This window comes from Condylostylus longicornis, unplaced genomic scaffold, assembly GCF_029603195.1.
Source record: "Condylostylus longicornis isolate FDR11 unplaced genomic scaffold, ASM2960319v2 ptg000010l, whole genome shotgun sequence".
Lineage (NCBI taxonomy): Eukaryota > Metazoa > Arthropoda > Insecta > Diptera > Dolichopodidae > Condylostylus > Condylostylus longicornis.
In genome coordinates, this window is record NW_026577979.1 from 13,728,126 (window position 1) to 13,751,400 (window position 23,275).

General features: G+C 25.8%; 1 protein-coding gene across 1 annotated transcript in view; it reads right to left on the reverse strand.

Annotated features, from left to right (window-relative positions):
• Positions 1-1,744: 1,744 nt before the first annotated feature.
• Positions 1,745-23,275, reverse strand: part of LOC129618734 (acetylcholine receptor subunit alpha-like) — a 108,477-nt gene continuing 86,946 nt past the window's right edge. The window contains exons 7-10 of the mRNA XM_055533694.1: positions 11,708-11,854; positions 11,544-11,636; positions 10,715-11,465; positions 1,745-3,584 (exon numbers count right to left, since the gene is read on the reverse strand). Coding sequence (XP_055389669.1) covers positions 3,384-3,584; positions 10,715-11,465; positions 11,544-11,636; positions 11,708-11,854 — 1,192 coding nt within the window. The 3' untranslated portion in view covers positions 1,745-3,383. The remainder of the gene's footprint in view (positions 3,585-10,714; positions 11,466-11,543; positions 11,637-11,707; positions 11,855-23,275) is intronic.

Below are 23,275 nucleotides of genomic sequence, written 5' to 3' on the forward strand. Positions count from 1 at the left end.
TGGAAACAAGCATTCGAACTTGATGTAAAATCCAATTTTTCTCATTTTTTATTTTTTCCTTTTTTTTTGTCTCGACAATTTCTCATAAAATTTTTGAAACTTTATTAAACTAAAACATTAAACGTGAAAAAATCTTTTATATCTAACAGCAAAAATCTCATTTGAATTTAAAGATTTTAAAGGGTCTTTAAAGTCTCGACATACAAACAACTTTGTTACAAAAACTTTTTACTCATTTTCGACTTTCTATCCAATGTTATATGACTCTTAAATTGTTGCTGGTCTCTTAACTTGTTACTTAACTTGTTGCTCTTACATCTTATAAGTGCTTTCTTCAATTTAAAATTTATAAGCAGATTTTGTTCAAATAATAAAATTCCAAATCGTAAAATAAAAAATATTTCGACAAACTCCTTTTTTGGCTATTATTGCAGTTAAAATAAGTTTTTCACAAAATGTTGAAGCAGTTGTTTTACAAAGGACTGCAATAGTTGTACATATTCATACAATTTAAAGACGTTATCAAAAGCTTTTCTATAGTATGTCGGATATAATATGTATAATGAAAACAGCGCTATATTTATGTTCATAAACAAATGTTGCTAATTTTGTTTGTTTATAAACATTGTTAAACTATTAACAAATAGTGTAAAATCGTTAAGAGCATCATACTTGAATCATATGAACTGTTTTAATTTTACATATTAGTTTAAAACATATTGTATGTCTTATAAGTAGATTCGTTCATAATTGCGATAATCCTTGTAGTGCGGTAGAAACGCTAAATATAGATTAAAACCTTTATGAAAAATTTTTTTTTTGATTTTTCATTATTTTTTTATTTCCATAAAATGATGACATTTCTTTATTTTTTAATTGAATCTGGGATATAAGTCAAAATGTAGTGCTAAAAATTAACAACTTTGCAAGATGATCATTGTACATGAAAGTTCGTTTATGTAAATTAAAATCAAATTTAATTGAAATTTTTACTACAATATTTTTATGAAAGATTACAGTTTTATTTCTTTAGTAATCTGCATTAAAAAGGTCAAGTACATAATAAACAAAGTTTAATGCACATAAGTAGAGTATTTCAACTTACTGACGAAACAATTAAATTTTCAATTAACGATTTTCTTCTGGCGCATTTCAAATTTTAATGTCAAAAATATAAAATTAAAATGTAACATAAGACTGAAAGGGATTTATAAAATTTATATTAATTCGTCCAAATTTTGATTGTTCATTGCCTTTCATATAAAAAAATCCAAAATTATAAAAATGCAAACCCTTAACTGAGTATCGTAAAATATATCGCAAAAAAAAAAAAATATTTAAAAATAATGTGTTTTTTTTTACATTTAAATGTTTATTGATGATGGTACACATGACATTTCATATCTCTGTCAGACAGAAAAAAAAAATGTGTCATAAATATGTCAATCAAAAATGCAGTAAATTTATGATGCAAGGACATTACTCTATTCTGCTTCTTTCTGAACTGTACATGCTATTTTAAATCTCTTACTTTTATCTTTTATCTTTTATAATATTATTTAGTTTTATGTCATAATTTTGGGAATATAAAATTTATATAATAAAAAGAATATTTGGGATTTTAAAATACCATGATAAAAAAAAGATAAAAGAATTTTGATGCATATGTGAAAAAATAGTATGTTTTATGAAACTGTGAAAGACCTTAAGCTCTAAATATTTAAAAAAGTGTTAAAATATGAAATATAAAATGAAAAATAAAGTCAGTGACTAAATCCAAGTTATTTAATGTATTAAATAAGAGTGGTTATTAAATAACAGTGGTTATTTAATAACAGTTTTTGTCAGTCAAATTTATTTTTGAATTAAAAAACGGTTTGAAGTAATGGTTAAAATTCGAATTGAATTCGAAAATTATTTTAACAACAGAAATAACCAAATCATTGCAACACTACTGCAAAGAGATGTATATTATGAATTATCATTTAAATGAAAGCACCGAATCCATAGTGGTCTTTATAATGACAAAGGTCGCAAAAAACCCTTCTACCTCAAATTCGAGGACCATAATTAAAATTTTTTGCTGAACAATAATGAATGATCTAGAAATCTCTTTGGAGAACAAGTAATATGTTTGATTTATTTGCAACATGAAAATCTGCGACTGTATAAAAGTTAAAATTGTACAGTTTTCTAAAAGTGCCCTCTAAAATTATTAGGAAAAACATTTTGTTTTTAAAAATTGTAAAATACTAAAAAATTTTGCATGAACAGGATCGTTTTGGAAATTTTAATTAAAAGAAAATTTAAAACTAGCTCATATAATGTTCGGGGCTTTTATTATAATAAGGAATCATTTCAAAACCAAAAATAAAGAAAATTAAATTATAACTACAAAAGAAAATGTTTTAATTATTATTTGGGTAAGTTCATTTTTCATCTTCAGCAGCTTCCAATTTTTTCATTCCAGTTACAAGTTTCAAACTTTTTACATTGTTTTGCTGTAAAATTTTTTCCTTTCAAATTCTATCTTACAACGCTTTTTTTTAAAGATTAAAACATCTTTCACCCATAGAAGGTCATCTTTAAGAACTTCTGATAATATAGTTCAAAAGTACATAATTATAATTCTGTTGTGGTTTACTATGATTGAAGAAAATTGTAAATTAAAAATGCACTGAATTTTACAATTAACAATAATACGCTGACATTTGACACCCATATTCTGTCAGGTGCATCATTTGAGGTTATTCATTTTAATTATAGCAAATGCTATTGGTTTGGTGAAAGCTTGAGATAGCTGCAGTTGCTCTTATCTAGACCGAAACCATCCAAATTATATGAATTTATTTAAAAATAATTAATTTGTTATTATTAATAAAATATTTAATATGGAATTAAAATGTTAATTATACTTAAATTCAAAACTCTTTATTGATTGGTGAAAGTTTTTTTAAAATTGCAGTCATTTTCAAGTTTAATTTAATTTTTAATAAATTTTTGGTTTCGTACAATTATTTTTTATGTTGTTATAAATTACATAAATTTTAAATTTGGTTTTGCTGCTGTTGTTCTTGTTTTCCTACACAAATTCAAAAATTTATTTATTTTTTAAGGTAATGTGCCGAACGAGCTTCCTTTACTTTGGTATTTTGTATAGTATATAATTATATATATATATATATGTATATATATATTTTTTTTTTAATTTTTATTAACTATTTATGTATTAGGTTTTTTTTTAATATGTATATATAATTTTTTTTCTTTGAAAATATTTTATTATTTTATTTGTGTTATTTTATTTAATTAAATTTTTTTTGTCTACTTTACCTTGTTTTCATATATTATATTTTTTTTTTGTTTCTAATTATAAATTATACTTATAACACAGTTTTGGCAATGTAAGGTTTAGCTGTTGTAGTCGCAATTTCAGATAATTTTATATCAATTGGTACTCTGGTGTCGTATAATGTTGGAGCTTGTAATATTATTCCAGCTGTTCCAACAACTACAGCAATTGTAAATATCCATAAGAATAGACGATCTAATACCATTGCTACATATTTCCAATCTTCTTTAACCTACATTATATAAAAAAACAAAAACAAAGATATAAAATTTTTCATAGTGATCTTGTAATTTTAGATTATGTGGGAAACTTATTTTGTTCAATTTGTAAAGTTCAATGTTTTTGAAGAGGCAAAGAGATTTTTGTTAACTCTATATAAAAAAATGGAAACGATTAGGCCGAAATATATTTAGGGTATTGAAGTTGGCATTAATATTTTTATCATCCATAACTCGCCTTTCAATTAACGTACTTTAAATGGAATTAAAGTTAAAGCCTTTGAACCAGAACAAAGAAAAGATACTTTTTGTAACGCTTATAAAATATTGATTGAAAATTTTTTATTTGCCGTGAAAAAATGACAAAACAAAAGAATATTTCATTGGTTTTCCTTAAGTTGAATTCTGTTCACGGAATTATTGAAACTTGGGGAATATGCAAATCTAAAGATTTTTATTTTTTTATAGTTTTCTCGGTAGGATCGCAGCATTTATAGCACTTTCCAAGTTAACTCGAAGGATCTTTTGTGATTCTAATCCCCATTTACATGAGATCTGGGCTATAACAAACTGCTGTGTCATAGGCAAGTCAGGTTATGAAAGCAACGAAGAGGATACAAAGACCTCGTAAGGAAGCATCTCAATAATATAAGCGTGAGACTGCCTCAAAAGAAGCTCCGATATTCTGCTCTTTGCCAAATAACGCAGACAAAATATCGTCGGTTAAAAAGCAGAAAGCATTAAATCAGAAAACTGTGTTTTGAGTAAATTCAATTTGAAAAAATCGTAAAATTGTAAAACTAATCAATTAGTGCAATGGGATTGATCTCTTTAATTTCTGGATTTATAAAATACATTCTGGATTTGCATGATTTTTTGCCACAACAAAGATTATATTATTCTGATTTAATTCATCTATGAAATCCGAATTCTGAAAAAATGCACTTAGTGCGTTCTGCTTTTTAACCGACGATATGTTTTTGACGATTCGAGACTATAGCAAAATATCACCTTTTCGTTCATCTCATGAATTTTTATAAGATATTTTGTACATATATATTTTTTGAATATAATAGCTTTGGGAACATTTAAAAATCTATTTCTTTTAAGAAATTATGTGTCTTTGGTTTCATCTGAATAAACTGCCTTATTTCGCTTAGATTCCAGATCCATCTTCTTGTTAAAAAAGCATGGGTAGAGGATGAAACAAATTTTATGATAAAATATTCCACAAAGTCATCTCTTGAAACATTTTAGTTTAGATCCACACTATTTTAAAATATAATAAATGTATATAAAATACACACTTTTAACATACACATATATACTTAAAAAGAGAATGATGTAAAGAAACAAAATGCTCCATATATAGAGAAGAAAAGTAGAAAGAGAAGGAGAATGCTTTTCTGTTTTTTTAGCTTTTCGTTCAATTTTCATTGCTGTGTTTATGTAAGTATATGTATGAATTTTAATAGATTTTTATATTATTACTTCGGACCAGAAAACTTGAAAAATGGTTTCCTTAATAATAATGAAATCATAAAATAAAGTATAATAAAAATGTGGAAATTTAATGATGCTTACTTTCAATGTGTGCATATTATATAGTAACCGTTATTTAATATGGTGTTGCTAGTTATCCGAAATGCATTAACGTCAGATTTTTTTTTCTTTAAAGCTATTGCATTTCCTTTTCTCTTTGTTTGATTTTTAGATCATGAATTATAAAATTTTATTTTTATTTGATGATATTAAATTTTTGCTTTTACAAATATTTGGTAACATTTAACAGTTTTAGTGGTAAAATAAACAAAACGTTTCCTTTGTTCATAAAAAGTTGAGCGATAACTATGGCTCTTATTATAGAGATTAATTTTTATAGAAATCAAATTATTTTTTAATAGAGTTCCGGTTGATATAAAATGCATATAAATATGAAATTAAATTCATTATAAAATCATATTGTTGTTGGATACATAGAACGCGTATTTCACATAATATGTTTGATCATTCATATTTGATCAAATATTTAAATTTTCTTCATTTGATTCGAGTTCCGAGAAATTTATTTTATTATAGGTTTTTGTTATTTGATTAAAGATAATAAAAATATTTTAAGATTTTCTGAAATATGTGCAACGAATCGATTTCGTTATAATTTTCACATTAATAACATTGTGCTGTTTAAGATGATTTTTTCCAGTTTGTTTCTGTGTGATCCTTCCTATCGGAAGAAAGAATTTTGTGTTAAAAACGACAACAACAAATGGTAAAAAATTTCAGTTACGACGATATGACGGAAACAGCATTAAAATGAAGGTGCATATCTGATTACTGCTATTAGAATATTCAGAACAATTCTATAGGTACACACGAAGTTATTGTGTTACATTGACTATCCACGTTAAATTATGCTTATATAGGACTGTTCCATTTCTTACAACATACATAAAAATTATCAATAGATGTATAACCTACAAAATGCGTGCCTTTGTGAAAAATATTTTATTGGAAGAAAGAGTGAATGGCAAATAAAAATGTACATTTAATTTTGAGCAATAATCAATTTAGTGCTCTTTATACCCGTACGAACGTATGTTCGAAGAGTATACTAAATTTGCCTTACCGTTTGTAACGCTAAGAAATAACGGTCTTAGATATAGACTCAAGTGTCAAATTCTGAGTTAAATTAGCTTTGTCCGTCCGTCCGTCCGTCCGTCCCAACTCAAAAACTAATTGAGCTAAGTTCATAAAATTTTCAAAAATGGTTTATTGTAGTAAGTGCCACAACCCTATTTAAATTGGACATGATCGGGGCACCGGTTCGGATAGCTGCCATACAACTTCAAAATTTATTTGGCTATATCTCAGAAACTATAAAAGTTGTGGTATTGAAATTTCACACAAGCGAATATATTAGTAAGGCCAATGTGTCTTATAAAAGTAGTTGAAATTACTTGACTCCTTCTGGTACCTGCCATACAACTTCAAAAGTTATTTGACTATATTTCAGAAACTATAGAAGCTATGGTATTGAAATTTCACACAAGCGAATATATAAGTAGGGCCGATGTGCTTTATAAAATTTGTTAAAATTTCTTGGCTCTTTCTGGTAGCTGCCATACAACTTCAACAGTAATTTGGCACACACAGTATTTTGAAAAACACAGCACTGAAATTTTTCATAAAATAATATGGTAATACGGCAATTAAAGTCATAGTCTGTTCCATAGTCATTAATGGCATCTTTATTCGCACATAGGATAACAAATTCGTACGGGTATCACAGAGTTGACAAGGTCAACTCTATTTTTTTTCTCGTTTTTGGTTGTTATTGACATCAATACTGTTGAAGCAGTTTTGCTTAATTGAGAATAAGAAGTAACAGGTTACAATTTTGTGTTTGAATAAAGAGGAAATTCTAACTGATTGAAAAATATTTTGTTTGAATATTGAGGGGAAACTTTTATTGGGTAAAAAAGTGCTTAAATATTTAATTAATTACAATTTAATGGATTTAAGTAGTCGTTACGTATTTCATTTCACTCAGTTTTGCATTAGTTATAAAGGTATCAATGCTTCTATATACAAAATATTCTTGAAAATCTGAAAACAGATGTCATACTATCTGTGCAGTACTTTTGGAAAGTGCCACTTATTCTAACTAATGCAATGGTGGCCTGCTGGACTGCTATTTTCAATTTTAAAAGGGAGTCAACATTTTGATTTTGAGAGAATCGTCGTAGTCCTACAGTAAGTTGATTGTACATATTGTTCTTTGTAAGAGAACAGCAGCTCTTTTGATCTAAAATTCGCACGTTTTCTTTAAGTTCGGAAAGGACAACAATTTAAGTTCAAAATAAATATATATATTTTTATATTATTGACACCCTTAGAACAATTATATTAGTCATTTTCCTCTTTTCCTATTGTTCAAAAAATTTAAAATTGCTATAGCTGCCTATAAAGCTTTTCTTTTATTTAAAATTTTTGCTTTTGACAGGATAACATCAATTTGTTTAAAGCGTAATTTTATCCTTCCGATACTTTCAAGTGTTTACAATAGATGATAAAATTTTTTTCACAAAAACATTGTATTTCAAGAGAAATAAATAATTATTTTTAATAATAAGAAGGTGTGTATTGTATGTGTGTGTGTAGAAGCAAAAAAAAAAATGAAAATTTAAATTTTATTCAGCAATCATTATGTTTGTATAATAATGGAAAAAAAATTCACCTTTAAAATAATGAGAATGTAAATGGGCCATAATTAAATATTTTAATAGGATTTCGTTTATTAAAACAATGTATACGATATTCCTACTTCCTTTTTATTGTTATTTTGTACTTTATTTTAATTGAAAAGTTCTTGTTGGTTTTTCTTTTCTTTTTTCTATTTTTACTATTTTAACTACACACAAATTTTAAAAATTCCTACAATTTCAAGGATGTTCTTTTTGAAAATTCTTTAACATGAATAAAAAATTAAATTTGTTCTGTGTATGTACATTGTACTTTGTTCATAAAAGAGAGAACAAAAGGAAATTAATTCTCTAGACAAAAACGTCAGATGTTGCGACCATGTTGGTATACATTGAAAAATCTATCAGTTTTTTTTGTTTCTTTTTTTTTTATAATTAATGGAGTTAATGTACAAGGTGTGATAATCAGTTTTCTCGTTATTTATTTTAAGAAAGGTGTTTTTTGAATTAATGTTTGTTCATCAAATGTTATAAATCGGTGATAAGTTATGCAATTTGCGTTCAAATGTAAATACTTTCAGGGAAAATGTTTTTCATATTATTTTTACATTAACAAATAATGCCTTTTTTTGTGAATTTTTATAAAAACAGATGTAAATTGCCCCATTAATTTCGATGTGATTTTTGGAAAGCTCGAAAAATATTATTTTAGAATTTCAAATCTTATAGAGTGTAAATAATTATTAATTCGTTCGACATTTTAACATATAAGTTGTAAAGTTCGACATTTTAACATATAAGTATTCTTCTATCATAGAACAGGTTGTGCAGAAATTTACAATAAAATGTTGCAGATTTTTTTAGAATTATTTCACACTAGAAAAACAAGAAAACGGCTAATATAATTATTTCTACATTACATAAAGTACTTTAAGTCAGACTTTCAACATTTCGGTGCTAAAAATTCATTTTAAATGTGTGATTCAAAATGTCGTTTACAAATAGTCGCTTTACTATATCCCGTTTGTAAGGGCACGCATAATTTCTACTAAGTAAGACTATACGCAAAAGTACAATCGTTTGACAAACGAGAAATTTTATTAACGACATTAATAAATAAAAAAATCTGATGTGGTCAGCACATAACCGACCGCATTGTGTATTGTCTAGTTAAATGAAAGTGTTACAGAATATTATAAAAATGTCTGTTAAATATTTCTTTCCAATTTTTAGGACATTAGTAAGCTTATAGTTAACATACTTAGAAAAATGTAAATTTGGCTCTTAGTAAAGTTTCGCTTTGTGCTACCCGAATTCCCTGAAATGCTCGCTAGTTAGTTTCGGTAACAACCAGAACTCAAATATCAAATTTCAAGAAATTCCATCAATTTGTTCTGTGAATATGGTGAAAAATGTAAAATCGGCCCGCAAATCAGTTTTCGAGCCCTGATCTTTCCAAAAACTTTATATGTTCATTGTTTTAATACGAGGAATTCATATATTAAATTTCAATGAAATCGGTTGATTATTTCTCTTTATATACACAAAAATGTATATTTGGCCCGTAGTAAACGTCTAGTTGCCGATGCCTGATTTCTTCCAAAACATAGAAATTTTCGTGGACGGTCGAGCTGAGCTTATATATAAAATTTCAAGTAAATCGGTTGAATATTTTCTTTAAAATGTTCAAAAATGTAAAACAGGCCCGCTAAAAAGTGCAGTTCCCGAGGCCTGATATATACCAAAAGTTGATCGATCCGTGCCATGGTAGAAATAAACTTACATATAAAATTTCATCAAAATCGGTTCAGCCGATCTTGAGATACACGCGTGCACACACAGACCGACAGACCGACAGACCGACAGACCGACAGACGGACAGACGGACAGACCGACAGGTTGCTAAAAATAGTCTACTTACACTTCCCTATTATGGAGAAGTGCATTCCCACCGAAAACTCAATATGCAAAATTTGTTGCCATCACATAACCTACCTATTGTATACACAATACGGTCGGTAAAAATTTGTTGAAATAAAATATATAAAGGTGTAGTGAAATGCCATGCAAGTTAAGCACCGTGTACATTTTTTTAAAGTTATTCAATTCCCAATGTATGTTTTATTTTCATATATAAAATATTTGAAAATATAATTTTATACTATTTAAAAAATGTACTATTCAAACTTCTATGCATTTTATTTATTCATCTACACTTACATATATACATAGTATATTTACATATTTTAAATTTAATAAACAAAAATAAACGTACTGAATTTTAAAAGTATTTAATTATAAAATACACTTTTTGTGAGAACTGTGTGATAGATCAACATTAATGGCACTAGAAGGAATACTCCGCCTGTATAAAATGGTATTTTAGAGCAGCAGAAAAAAAATAAGGGAAAGAAAAATAAATTTCTAAATTTATATAGGAAAATCCTTTCGGTTTTTCATTTTAAATTCTGTTATGTAAGTCAAATAGCTTTAGAATTCTCTCTTATTAAGAAAATTAAATGACGGAAATATTCAATTGAAATGTGTGTTTTTTATTCAGACGTGACAAGCAAATAGCTTTTTCTTGTATTATTTAAAAAAAAAAAACAAATATATATATGTATATGTATTTCCTGAATAATACTTAATTAGTTAGAAAATCCTTTCCCATACACGAATCTACACTCTTCAATTGTTAATTTAAATGAATATTTTAAGGAAATGAGTCTTTGTTTTTATACGTAAATGCGTTTTTCTTGTAAATTTTTCGAATATTTTACAAATAATTTATAAGAAACATAAAGAATTTTTTCTTTAATATGAATTAAGAGCCTGAAATACTTTTATGGTGCAAGTTATTTTATATTAAAACTCAACTGTTTATAGTGCTTTACAACTATTAATATAATTATGTTATATGTAAATAAATAATTAAGAGTTACCCTAGTACTATCTTCTTCTTTTCTAGTGTGATCTGCAATATAGTTAACTCCATCCATTGCTTTATGTAATTCAGGACAAACATGCCATCTATGCCTTACATGACAAGATTTTTGTGCTACTTGTTGTTGATATTGTTGTTGTATCTGTTGTTGCTGCTGCTGTTGCTGCTGTTGTTGTTGACTTGTTGTCGATGATTCAGGTACAACACTAGCTGCAGTCATTGTTGTTGTTGTGCTAGTCGCTGGTTTTATCACATTAGTACTTGAACTAATATTATTGATATTACCTAATAAATCGCTAGTTGTCGTCGATTGATGCTGTTGATGAGGATGTAATGGTACTGGTGAAAATGTTGATGATGTTGTTGACAATTGCCTTGTTAAATGATGATGTGAATGATGTGTATGTTGATTACTACTATTTATGCTATTTTGATGTTGTAATAATAAAGTTGATGTAATTGTTTGTGATGATGTTGATGCCGTTTGTCTAATATTTGTTCTTGTTGGTGTTAATGGATGATCTAATAAACTACCACCAGTTTGTTGATATTGATTATGTTGACCAAAATGTTCTTCTAATAATGATGATGTTGTTGATGTTTGTTGATTTTGTTGTTGTACTGTTTGTGTTTGCATCGATGTTGGAAATGGTGGAGGTGGCAGTATATCATCCATTAAATTGATATTTTGTACTCTTGGTAAATTTGGTGAGGTACTTCTCGATGTTGCTTTTGGACTTTGATGTAATCTTTATAAAATAAGTAAAAAATAATATATGTAAAATGTTTTTTCTTTTTGAATAATTATATTTTATATATTGATTTACTTTGACAAGGCAACTGGTGGCGGCAGCGGTGGTATTTGATCCCTCAATTCCAGTCCATTGCACGTCCTTACCATCAAACGTCGTGATGATTGTCTGATAAAGTACAGTATATTAAAATTACATTTTTGAAAAATTAAATAGAAAATAAAGAAATTAATACTAACATCATCTCGCTTATTGGATATAGTGGTCGCCGCATCACCAATATTCGTGGCAAATGATTTATGAACACAGTACGTACCCACGGGGCCATTGTATGAGTTTGTGGTGAGCGAAAATGAACATTCAGTACAACTACAGTGACGCATATACTGTAATTAGAAGTAAAATAAATTTTAATTTAAAATTATTGTTAAAATAACAAGAGTTGCCACAAAAAGTTTAAGTTTCTTTTTGAAACTAAAATACAACAAATTAAATATGTCCTCATATTGTAGGAATATTCTAGGGTTACTTTATCTAGTGTATTTTATTTAGAATTTTATTCAAACGGACTTAAACACAGTTTAACTTTTGAATATTAAATAGCTTGAAATGTAAACTATGTTTAATGCATTCAGTTGAGTTTAATTATGAACAAATTACAAAATAATTTCTCAGACATATTATATGCTATTCATTTAATTATTTTAAATAATAATTCAAAATAATATATTTTAGTAAATTTTATGATTTTATGATTAAATTAAAATGTTTTTAATATAAGTTTTCAATTTTGCCGGGATTGGCAATTTTGTTGAATTAGTTTGTTTATACTAGAATTGAAACGGAAAATATAAATTTTTGAATAATTTTGAATAATAAAAATTAATTTGAATAACTGATAAATACACAATATTAACAGTCTTTACCACAACTATAGGCAACTTAACTTGCCTATAATTTTCATAAGTTGGAAATAATAGAAAATCTATATCATTTAAAATTAAAGGTTTGAAGCAAGATGACAGAAAATTAAAAAAAAAAACACTTTTTTTAAAAGTTTTGGATAATTTTTTGGATCATTTACTATGACTATGTATGCAAATGCTCTGTGCCTGCATTACGTTAGAATAAAGTCTAACAATGAAAATTTTTAATACTGGAAATATAGTTAGGGCGGAAGATGCTTTAAGGAATTCGATTTGACGTGAAATCAGTTAAAAAATTATTTATGATGAGAAATTAAATTTGAGTCAAATAACAAAATATTAACAACATTTACGCAAGAAAATTTTCTATCACAATACTGTAATTATGGAGTTGTTTGTAGCTTCAAATTGTTGTTAAATTAAATAAACTACCACGACAATGTAGGAATAATACTTGATATTATAACAGTTGTTGGAAAGTAAATACTTTTCGTGTACTAGAAAATATTATTAGACAAAACTTAATGTAGTGAAACCAAATAATATTAGAACAAAAAACAATTTAAAATTATTTCTTAATTCTAAATAAATAGTTCTTTATTAATCATAAAGTTAATTAGTAATTTTTAGAGAGTACTTAAACAGCATACGTGTTGCATTATTAATTGCATAAAAGTGTTCACTTAATTTTAACCAATGCATAACAATATATAATTTAAGATATTTTACATGTACATACATTAATGTTCCTTATTCATAATATGTTTTATATAATATATTATAAATGATTTATTCATTAAATTATATAAGAAAATATTGAAAACTATTATTTAATTTATTCGTTTTGTAAACTCCACAATATTTATAGTATATTATATACATATGACTTAAAATATATAAGGCAATTATGCAATAGCAATAAATTCTGAGTTTTGAAACAATTACAATAACATAATAATTGTCATGTTTCAACTATTGTAAAACAATTATAAATTTTTCACGTTACATAAAATACAATTTGAAATACGCTATGAGTTGATTTCAGATAAGAATTTATAATATTTGTATTTAAAATGTACCCATATGTAATTTGTATAACATGCAAGAATATTTATCATAATTATAGTAATTAAAGAGTCATAATTATTACGATCTCAATTTTGGTACAATTTTATTCATTTATTCTATACATAGTTATTACTCATAAGTGTGTGTAATTACAAAATACCATAATTTATTTTAATGTTAAGTAAACTTTTTATTATATATTAATAATCCGAAATGTAATCGTTTACATTTTAACAATTTCAAAATGGAAGGTTACAATGAAACTGTGTGAAATTCTCCTTTATTTGCTTTTATTGTTGAAAATGTATAATCGTGTGCAGTAAATAAATATATATATAGTAGTGTATATCTAAAAGGTGTATTTATCGTGTACAATATTTTGTATTTAATATTGGAAAGATTTTCAAGAGAATATTTTAATTACACTTATTGAAACGAATGAAATTCGGTAAAATGTCGTTAGTATTTTGCTTATTATGTTATTGAATTTTTATTGTTAAAGGGCTATTGCAAAAAAAAAAAAGTTATGTTAGCTAATTAGCTATTACTAAAATAAATTAGATGTAGAAAATATGATATTAAAAATATGAAATTTTATTTTTGAAAGGAAACATAAATTTATTGAAAAATTGCATATATTTTGGCGAACTTTATTGGATTTCTAAGGATTTGAAATATTTGCAGATAATATAATATATAGGCAATTATGTGAATTGGAAGTAGCTTATGTTTTATTACTGCTTTATAGCTTATATTTTAATACTGCATTTTTATCATACAAAATTTCTGTACGAAAGTTATGCAGAACTTTCGTATTAACTTATATTGACTCAAAAACGAAGTATCTTCACCCACACTAAAACTTTAGTGAGAAAAAAGGAATTTTAAAATACATCAATTTTTATAATGATTATAAATTCTCGATAATTAGAGTGACGGCCTCAATCATTCGTTTGCTGTTTTAGGATTTTATAACTTTTATTAATAAAAATAACTTTTTTTAGGATTTTAGTTATCTTGTAAAGAAAAAGCAAGTAAAGAGGAAAAGGTTTAATTGGAAGTAAAAGTAATTCATAAATAAAAATTAATTTTACTCGCTATACCGATTATTGCCTTTATTTAAGCATACAATTTTTATTTGAAATCGAAACGTCACGATTGCTGCAGGCAAGTAAATTTTTTTGAAAAAGAAATTTCCACATTAAAACGCACAAAAAAAGAAATTATTTCCATCTTTTAAAACAATTGATATTTGTAGCTCAATTTAATATTTAACATTGTGCGGGTATACAGAAATTCAGGCTTTTTGTTTTTGTGTGCATCGACTGATTATTTCATTAGTTTTATATCTCGCATAATGTTTCATATGCTTGTTAAGTGGTTTTGATGTATTTTTAAATTGAGGATTCAACAGTTTTGGAATTTGAAATGCGAAAAAATTTGATTTGATTTGAATCAGAAAAAATTGATATTCAAAGGGCTGAATTGATGTCACATAGTAAAAATTTTCATTTTTGATACTTGTTAATCAAATGAACTACAAACGTATTTAATTTTAATTATATTTTGCAAAGTTGTATAGCTTGGTAATAAACGTACATTGTTAAACATGTATACAAGCTTAAAACGTATAATATGGAAAAATTAACAGATTTTATCATTTATTATTATGGGTATACGAGAAAGATGGGGTTAATTTGTGGAAAACAGTATATCTACAAGAAATTAAGAAAAAAAATAAAAACAAAAAAATGACGAATTTGATGATGACAAACAATTTGATTGAAATAATTTGATTGATTTATAATTAATATGATTGTATTACATAGTTGCGCTTCGGTGTACATCTGTGTTGGCTTTACAGGTTAAACTTTTCAGCATTTAACAATTTAATTGAAAAATTCAATTAAAAAAATTTTTAATAATTTTATTTTTTAGGGATGAAAAATTTTAATGAAGAATACTGAATTTTACAATAAAATGCTACAAATTTATTTAATCGTTTGCCGGATTAAATTATGTGGCAATAACGTTAAGTATTTACAAATTGATTAAAATAACCATTTGGTGTTTTAAATATTAAATATGAAATCTATACTGATTGCTTGAGAGCAATGAGTATTCTAAGATTTTATATTTAGAAACAATTCCCACCGGCAATGCTCCGTATTAGTAATTTTTATACCCGCTTGTTATATATATGCGGGTATAAAATTTTTTCATTATAACATCAATAATTATGTCTGCCGTTAAAGCGCTTAATTTACAATGGAAAAAGCTTAATACTTGAAATTTGCACAATTGCTTATTTTTAATGCAGGTATATCAATAAATCACCAAATCTGTGATGGTCATCTATCATATTGTTGAAAAGGTCTCCGAAACCTCTACAACTTTGTTCAACATACTTTTTGAATATCACCGAAGTTCTCAGGCTTTAAGAAAAAGCTTTAAAAAAACTGGGCTTGCATCTAAAGCTAAATTATTCTCTAAAGTTAAAATACGCAGCAGGCTTAAAAGAGGCAGGTATTAAATTTTGGCAAAGCTTTTTGGCAAAATTTTTTTACTTGCTTTTTTAGATTTTAATTAGCAAAATTTTAATAAAGTTTTTTACATTTCGAATAAGATTTACTTTTAATTGTTGCACATTAAATTTAGGTACGGTTAGGCAAAAATTTTCAATACAATTGCAAATTTACACAATTACTTATTATTTTCATAAAAGAATAAGCTAAAAATATCTTTTCGATGTCATTGAATAAATAAATTTTCGACAAAGCACTGTTTACTCGTATTACAGTGTTTACAATTTTAAAATTTAATGTATATTTCTTAATATTATACGCTAAAAATTTATTGAAGACCCGGCAAAATTCCAACACTTTGAAAATGTTTTATGCAACAGAAAAATTGAAAAATGCTACAAATATTATTAAAGAAATAATTCAGATGAATTAAAAAAAATATTAAAAATTGCATACTTACAGGGACGACCTGATAAAAATTTTTATTATTTTTTTAGTTTTAATTAAGAATAACCAAAAAAAAACAATTTTTTTTAAATTTCGCATACTTAATATTTTATTTTACGTTGTTATTAAATTAATTGCACATACGAGCACATTAATTTAAATTTTTTAAATTTTTTTTAGCAATGTAAAGAAGGGAAAGTTTTCAATTATATTTATATAAAAGAAATTTTACTCGATTTATATTATAATTGTTTAGTTGATATTCATATTTCGTTTGAAGTGAAATATGTTTGTTATAATAATGTTACAATATACGTAAAACGCTCAGGTGATATTACAAATTATATCTATATTACAAATTTTAATATAATTTTTATTTGAAAAATTAGTTTGAAATTTTCTAGTTAGATAATACGTCCTTGGATTCGCTTCCATCAGCAGCTAATATTGTATTTTTTATAATTCGTTTATCTTTGTCATTTGTCACCCACACGTATGTCTGCATGCAATACATATTAAATTTTAGGAATTTAATAAAATATAAAAATCAAAAATAATTTTAGTTGTATCCTCCCACTAACGTACTATCTGTGCTATAGTACGATAATAACAATAAATCTTTTATAAAAATTTAATGCATTTACAGTTTTTTCCGTAGGTGTTGGATTATTTTTAAAGAAGAAAGAAATCGATTTAAGGAGACAAAAAAGTAAATATTCGAAGTTTCAAGTATCGTGAATTTTCATTGGGAAAAAGTTAATAGCTATAGCTAAAAAATTAAATTATATTTCTTATAGTGCTTTTTCCTTTCACAGATCTTTGCGAATTATGCTCGTTAATGGTTTTTTTTTTCTGTTATACGAACCTTATCGAAGCTGTAAAGTAAAAAACATTACAGAAAACATAAACTATGTTGAACTTTTTATTATTGTTTGATGTTATATGTGACACGTACAATTTGTGACGTCATTTAATTTATAAACAAACATTAAATGTAAACCGAGAATCATAGAGTTGTATGTTGCCTTCTTGTCATTTCGGGATAATAGCACAAAATAGTTTTGCTAACTTTATTTTTTGAATTGCAATTTTTGAAAATCGAATTTTGAGTCAAGTTTAAAATATTAGAATTAAGTGTGATTAAGTGTGTGTTGAAACTTTAGATGTTATTTTGAGTTTCTAATCACTTTTCACTGCTTCGCTTGATAGTTTTAATCTTCATCACGTTTTGTACTAAAAATTTGTCCTTCTCCTTTGTCAACTTTTTTAGCTGTTCACGAAAATTTATTCGTTTTTTCTTTTTTTTGGATTTCATTAATGTATTTATAATGTTGTTACCTAAGTATTTGTATTAGGTTTTATATATCACACATAAAAGATGAAGTTACTCTATATATGCATATGTGTTATATATATTAACGTACTATGTAGAATAGATTTCTATCGTCTAGTACAAAACATCCATTTGGTATAACTAAAACAAAACAAAGAAAAAATTTAAATGAAAACGAGTGATGCACAATAGAAGATTGAAAGGACGACTAACCAATTTTGAAATTGGGACAAAAATAAAACAAAAACTATTTGTATTATAGTTGTAGTTGTAAGATACTTTATATTTGTACACCTATTACGTATAAAAAAAACATACTCAAACTAATTTGTTATAGAGTTGAATTCAGGTCAAAGCAATATTAAAATATTTTCGGTTCGTGACTTTTATAATTTACATGGGATATCTAGTATCAAGATAAAGAATTATTGAGAATCTTTATTTTTTGTGTATATTAATGGAAATTTGTTGAATTAAATTTAAAACAAAGAATTTTTATTCAAAACAGTTTTAAACAGATATATAAGATATGTAAAATCTAAATGTTTTTTGTATAAGGACATTTAATAAAGTTTTTGAATCCTTGAAATTCTAAGATCTTTTTTAATTTTTAACTTTTGTCGCTATAGAGACAATTTTGTAGTTAATATACTTATTAGAGAATAATGTTTTATTAAGAAAATAAAACATTAAAATATTATTCCAGACAAAGTCATTTAAATAATTAATGGAGCTCATGTCAATAAGTTTGAAATTTTATAAAAAATTCTGTCTGGTTTGGCATATACTTTGTATTGTTATTAAGCCTTCCTTCTCCGAATTTGAATTCAATAAAAATTTATATTTCGGATTTTTAATACAAAAAAATTTAATAAAAAAATTTAAAATCTTGATATTTTCACAAGCATTTTGTTTATAAGAGATTATAAACTGGTAGAGATTTTAAAATTTGATGAACTTTGAATAACATACAATTTACATGTTTGCGAAATGAACTTCCAATTCGTTGTTATTTTGTTTTTCAAATCGAATCACGTTAATTTAAAATATGTTCTTGTCTTATAGAACAAAAAATTGCCCAAGTAATAAAAATCAGGAATTTTTTATTTTGTAAGATAGGCGAATTTTCTTGAAATTTTTCGATTCATTTTGGACCATCCACACAATGTTTTAAGAGGTTGCATTTATTAAGAAATTTTTTCTATATAATTATTCTTCGTTTCAAATGAAGATATTTTGATTAAATTATGATAAGCCCTATATATAGAATTTTTGCTACCATTATTTTCAAAAACGTTTAATACGTTAAATCAAAGAACTTGTTTTACTAAGAACAATAATTTCTAATTTACAATGTAAATTTTTATTAAGTAATAATAAAATAAAAAAATCTGATGTGGTCAGCACATAACCGACCGCATTGTGTATTGTCTAGTTAAATGAAACTGTTACAGAATATTATAAAAATGTCTGTTAAATACTTCTTTCCAATTTTTAGGACATTAGTAAGCTTATAGTTAACATACTTTGAAAAATGTAAATTTGGCTCTTAGTAGAGTTTGGCTTTGTGCTATCCGAATTCCCTGAAATGCTCGCCAGTTAGTTTCGGTAACAACCAGAACTCAAATATCAAATTTCAAGAAATTCCATCAATTCGTTCTGTGGATATGGTGAAAAATGTAAAATCGGCCCGCAAATCAGTTCTCGAGCCGTGATCTTTCCAAAAAAGTTATATGTTCATTGCTTTAATATGAGGAATTCATTTATTAAATTTCAATGAAATCGGTTGATTATTTCTCTTTATATACACAAAAATGTATATTTGGCCCGTGGTAAACGCCCAGTTGCTGATGCCTGGTTTCTTCCAAAAGTTAGGAATTTTTGCGTATGATCGAGCAAAGCTTATATATGAAATTTCAAGTAAATCGGTTGAATACTTTCTTCAAAATGGTGAAAAATGTAAAATCGGCCCGCAAATCCGTTTTCGAGCCCTGATCTTTCCAAAAAATTTATATGTTCATTGTTTTAATACGAGGAGTTCATATATTAAATTTCAATGAAATCGGTTGATTATTTCTCTTTATATACACAAAAATGTATATTTGGCCCGTAGTAAACGTCTAGTTGCCGATGCCTGATTTCTTCCAAAATATACGAATTTTTGCGGACGGTCGAGCTGAGCTCATATATAAAATTTCAAGTAAATCGGTTGAATATTTTCTTCAAAATGTTCAAAAATGTAAAACAGGCCCGCTAAAAAGTGCAGTTCCCGAGGCCTGATATATACCAAAAGTTGATCGATCCGTGCCATGGCGGAAACAAACTTACATATAAAATTTCATCAAAATCGGTTCAGCCGAACTTGAGATACACGCGTGCACACACAGACCGACAGACCGACAGACCGACAGACCGACAGGTTGCTAAAAGTAGTTTATTTACACTTCCCTACTATGGAGAAGTACGTTCCCACCGAAAACTCGATATGCAAAATTTGTTGCCATCACATAACCTACCTATTGTTTACACAATACGGTCGGTAAAAAAAGACTATTTAATTAAAATAACATAATTGAAAATTTATATTTGAATATTTTCCAAAAATTTGAGACCGAACGAATTTACCAATGATTTGTCATTAATTAAGTGTTTGATACCGATATCTAATTCGCTTTAATTATTTGGTAATGAACTACTAACAATTTTGTGCAACAATAAATTTTATATATATTTTTAATGGAGCATTAAACATTTCCAATAAGGATTGAAAAATGATTATCGCAGAAAAAAAAGTAAGGATTTTGTCAATGAAAATAAAAATAAAATATTGGAAAATTTTTCTACATAAATTCATTTGCACCTTTTTTACGGTTATTTCAATGCTATTAACTCGATTTTACTATACCCAAATTTGTAATTTTTAACCCTTGTCATTTTGTTAAAACATTTGTTTAATGACATTTGTTAAATTTTATTGGTTCACACAAAGACTTGTAGTTGTTACAATTCTGGATCTAAGGATCCAGATAAAACAAATTCAAGTTAACTGAATCAGATAATTTCAATTTTGACTTTAAAGTCTAGAATATGAAATAATTGTGGTTATGGATGTCATTGCATAACTTGACTTTGATTAAAATTAATAATTTGGATGAATGAGATTTATTTATTAAACGAGCTCAATTTAATAAGAAACATGAAAATTTTCAATTTTTATGAAGTGAAGTTGTTCATTTTATGTTTAAATTAGAGCTTATTAATTTAGCCATAATTAAAATAAAATTGTTATATTTATGTGTACTGCCGAAGAAGACTTTGGAAGTCAAATTGAAATGAATAGAAAAATGTAAAAATTTTTCATAATTGTTTTGAAGAATTTGGTCTAGATTATTTTATTTCAAACTGTTCAATTCATTTAACTGTGTGGCCAATTAATTAATTTTAAATTTCAATCTTTTCAAATTGTTGTCCCTAATAATGTAGTCTAATACAACCGTCGGAAAACTTTTGTGGGTTATTATTATGTATTATGTGAGCATGAGTATAGACCACTCGAGCTTCTTACATTAACTACTTATAAGAATGACATTTTCTACTGACTTTATTGATTGTTTTGTTGGGAAAAATAACAAATTTGTATGAAATTTTATGTATTTATATCTCTTATTTTCTATGTACCTATGTCTATTATGAGTTCTTAAAAACTTTTTGAAAAATTTTAATAGTCGCAATCGAATATATTTTTTTTTTTAATTTAATGGGTTGCATGTTGCACATGAGCCGCATTTTGCCAACGGCTGGTCTAATTATCTTAAGAAAATCCTTTAAAAATTCTCTTTAAATTTTTTCTTCTTGGACCAGGTGTACAGATATTATGTATTATACGAAGCCACTTGAATTATAAAAATTATAACATGAATTGTAAAAATTATAATATAAAGCTGCTTATAACAATGCTAATATTTATACGAAAATTTTATAACTATAATAATATTTCTTTGGTATTTCTTTGATATAAGAAATTTTTTCTAATACATAAATTTCATTTAATTCTAACAAAATGCTATGAAATTTTATTCTGTTTTCTAGATCGATAGCTTCATGTCTACAATAAATCGTAAAAGTTTCTAAATATAAAATTTCTGAAATCATTCTGATATTGCAAATGTATGTGGAGTGGGCGTAAATAGAACTATAAAAATATTCAAAATAAAAATGTCTACCTATCTGTCGGCTGTTGAAAAGCTCATGTAATAAAGAAGAGAGTTATATAGAGAATTTAGATTTGACGAGCTTAATACTTTTACTGCAAAACTACTTTTTATTTGGACTAGCAAAATTAAATTATTGTACAGAAAATCAAATATTGAATAATATTAATCTATATTTATGGAATTAGTTTTTCTAATCATAATTTTCATCTCGAATTCAATCATTAAAAAAATAAAATTGTGCTATATCTAAATTCAGTAGCGTAATAGAAATGTATAACAAATAAAATTTTATAACTGCTATGGTAGCATAAAAAAGTATTGTACATTATCTGGTTACGTAGTTCTTGCTTAATTTTTGCTAGAAGCCTTTTCAAATTTAAATTATTTTGAACCTATTTTTAAGTTGGATGAGAACTGCAACAAAAATTTCATCATTAAATTAAAATTCTCCCTTAAAATGCTATATGCAAGCCTTTCCATTCAGAAGTTAAGTAATCAAATAAATTTTTTAATTTTAAAAATATATTTTATTATTTAAAATTGAAAATAGCTATTCTTGCTTTGTATTTCATCTAGCTAGCTAGCTAGGTAAAAAAAAAATCGTGTTAAGATTTTTCACGAATATTATGTTTTGTATACTTATAGGCGTACATGCATAATGTGTGATATGTGTACAGAGCACTTAAACGACGTATACCATAGAGTTTATTGAACATTTACGGACATTATTATTTTTAGTGTCAAAAAAAATCTATATAAAAACCTGAAAATATAAGAATTTTGAATTTGTAATGTAATATGATTGTGGTAACATATTGTGTAATATAAATTCAAATATAATCCAATAATTTTTTCTTTTTGATACAAAATAAAAGCATATAGCATGACAATGCTTTGGAATGTTATGACCATCCAAGAACAAAACTATTGTCTTACTACATGTTAGGTATAATGTAAGGTTTATAAAATTTTATGTGAATATTTATTATGGGTTTATGGAGGATCGGAAAATTTTTTTTTTTTTATTAGTTTTCTTTTATTTATTTTGGTAATAAAAATATTTTACTTAAAGTTTAATATTGGTTTCTATAGATTTTTTTTTCTAAATCCTTGTCAATTTTCAAAAAACTGAAGAGAAAAAAAAAAGAATTGTTATTTTTGCTGTATTAAACTTTATTAAGATTTTGAAATTTATAACTTTAATTTCAGAAACAAAAAAAAAAGGAATGCGATCTTAAGAAAATTTTTAAATTTTATACAAAAGATTTAGTTTTACTAATAATAAAATATTGTG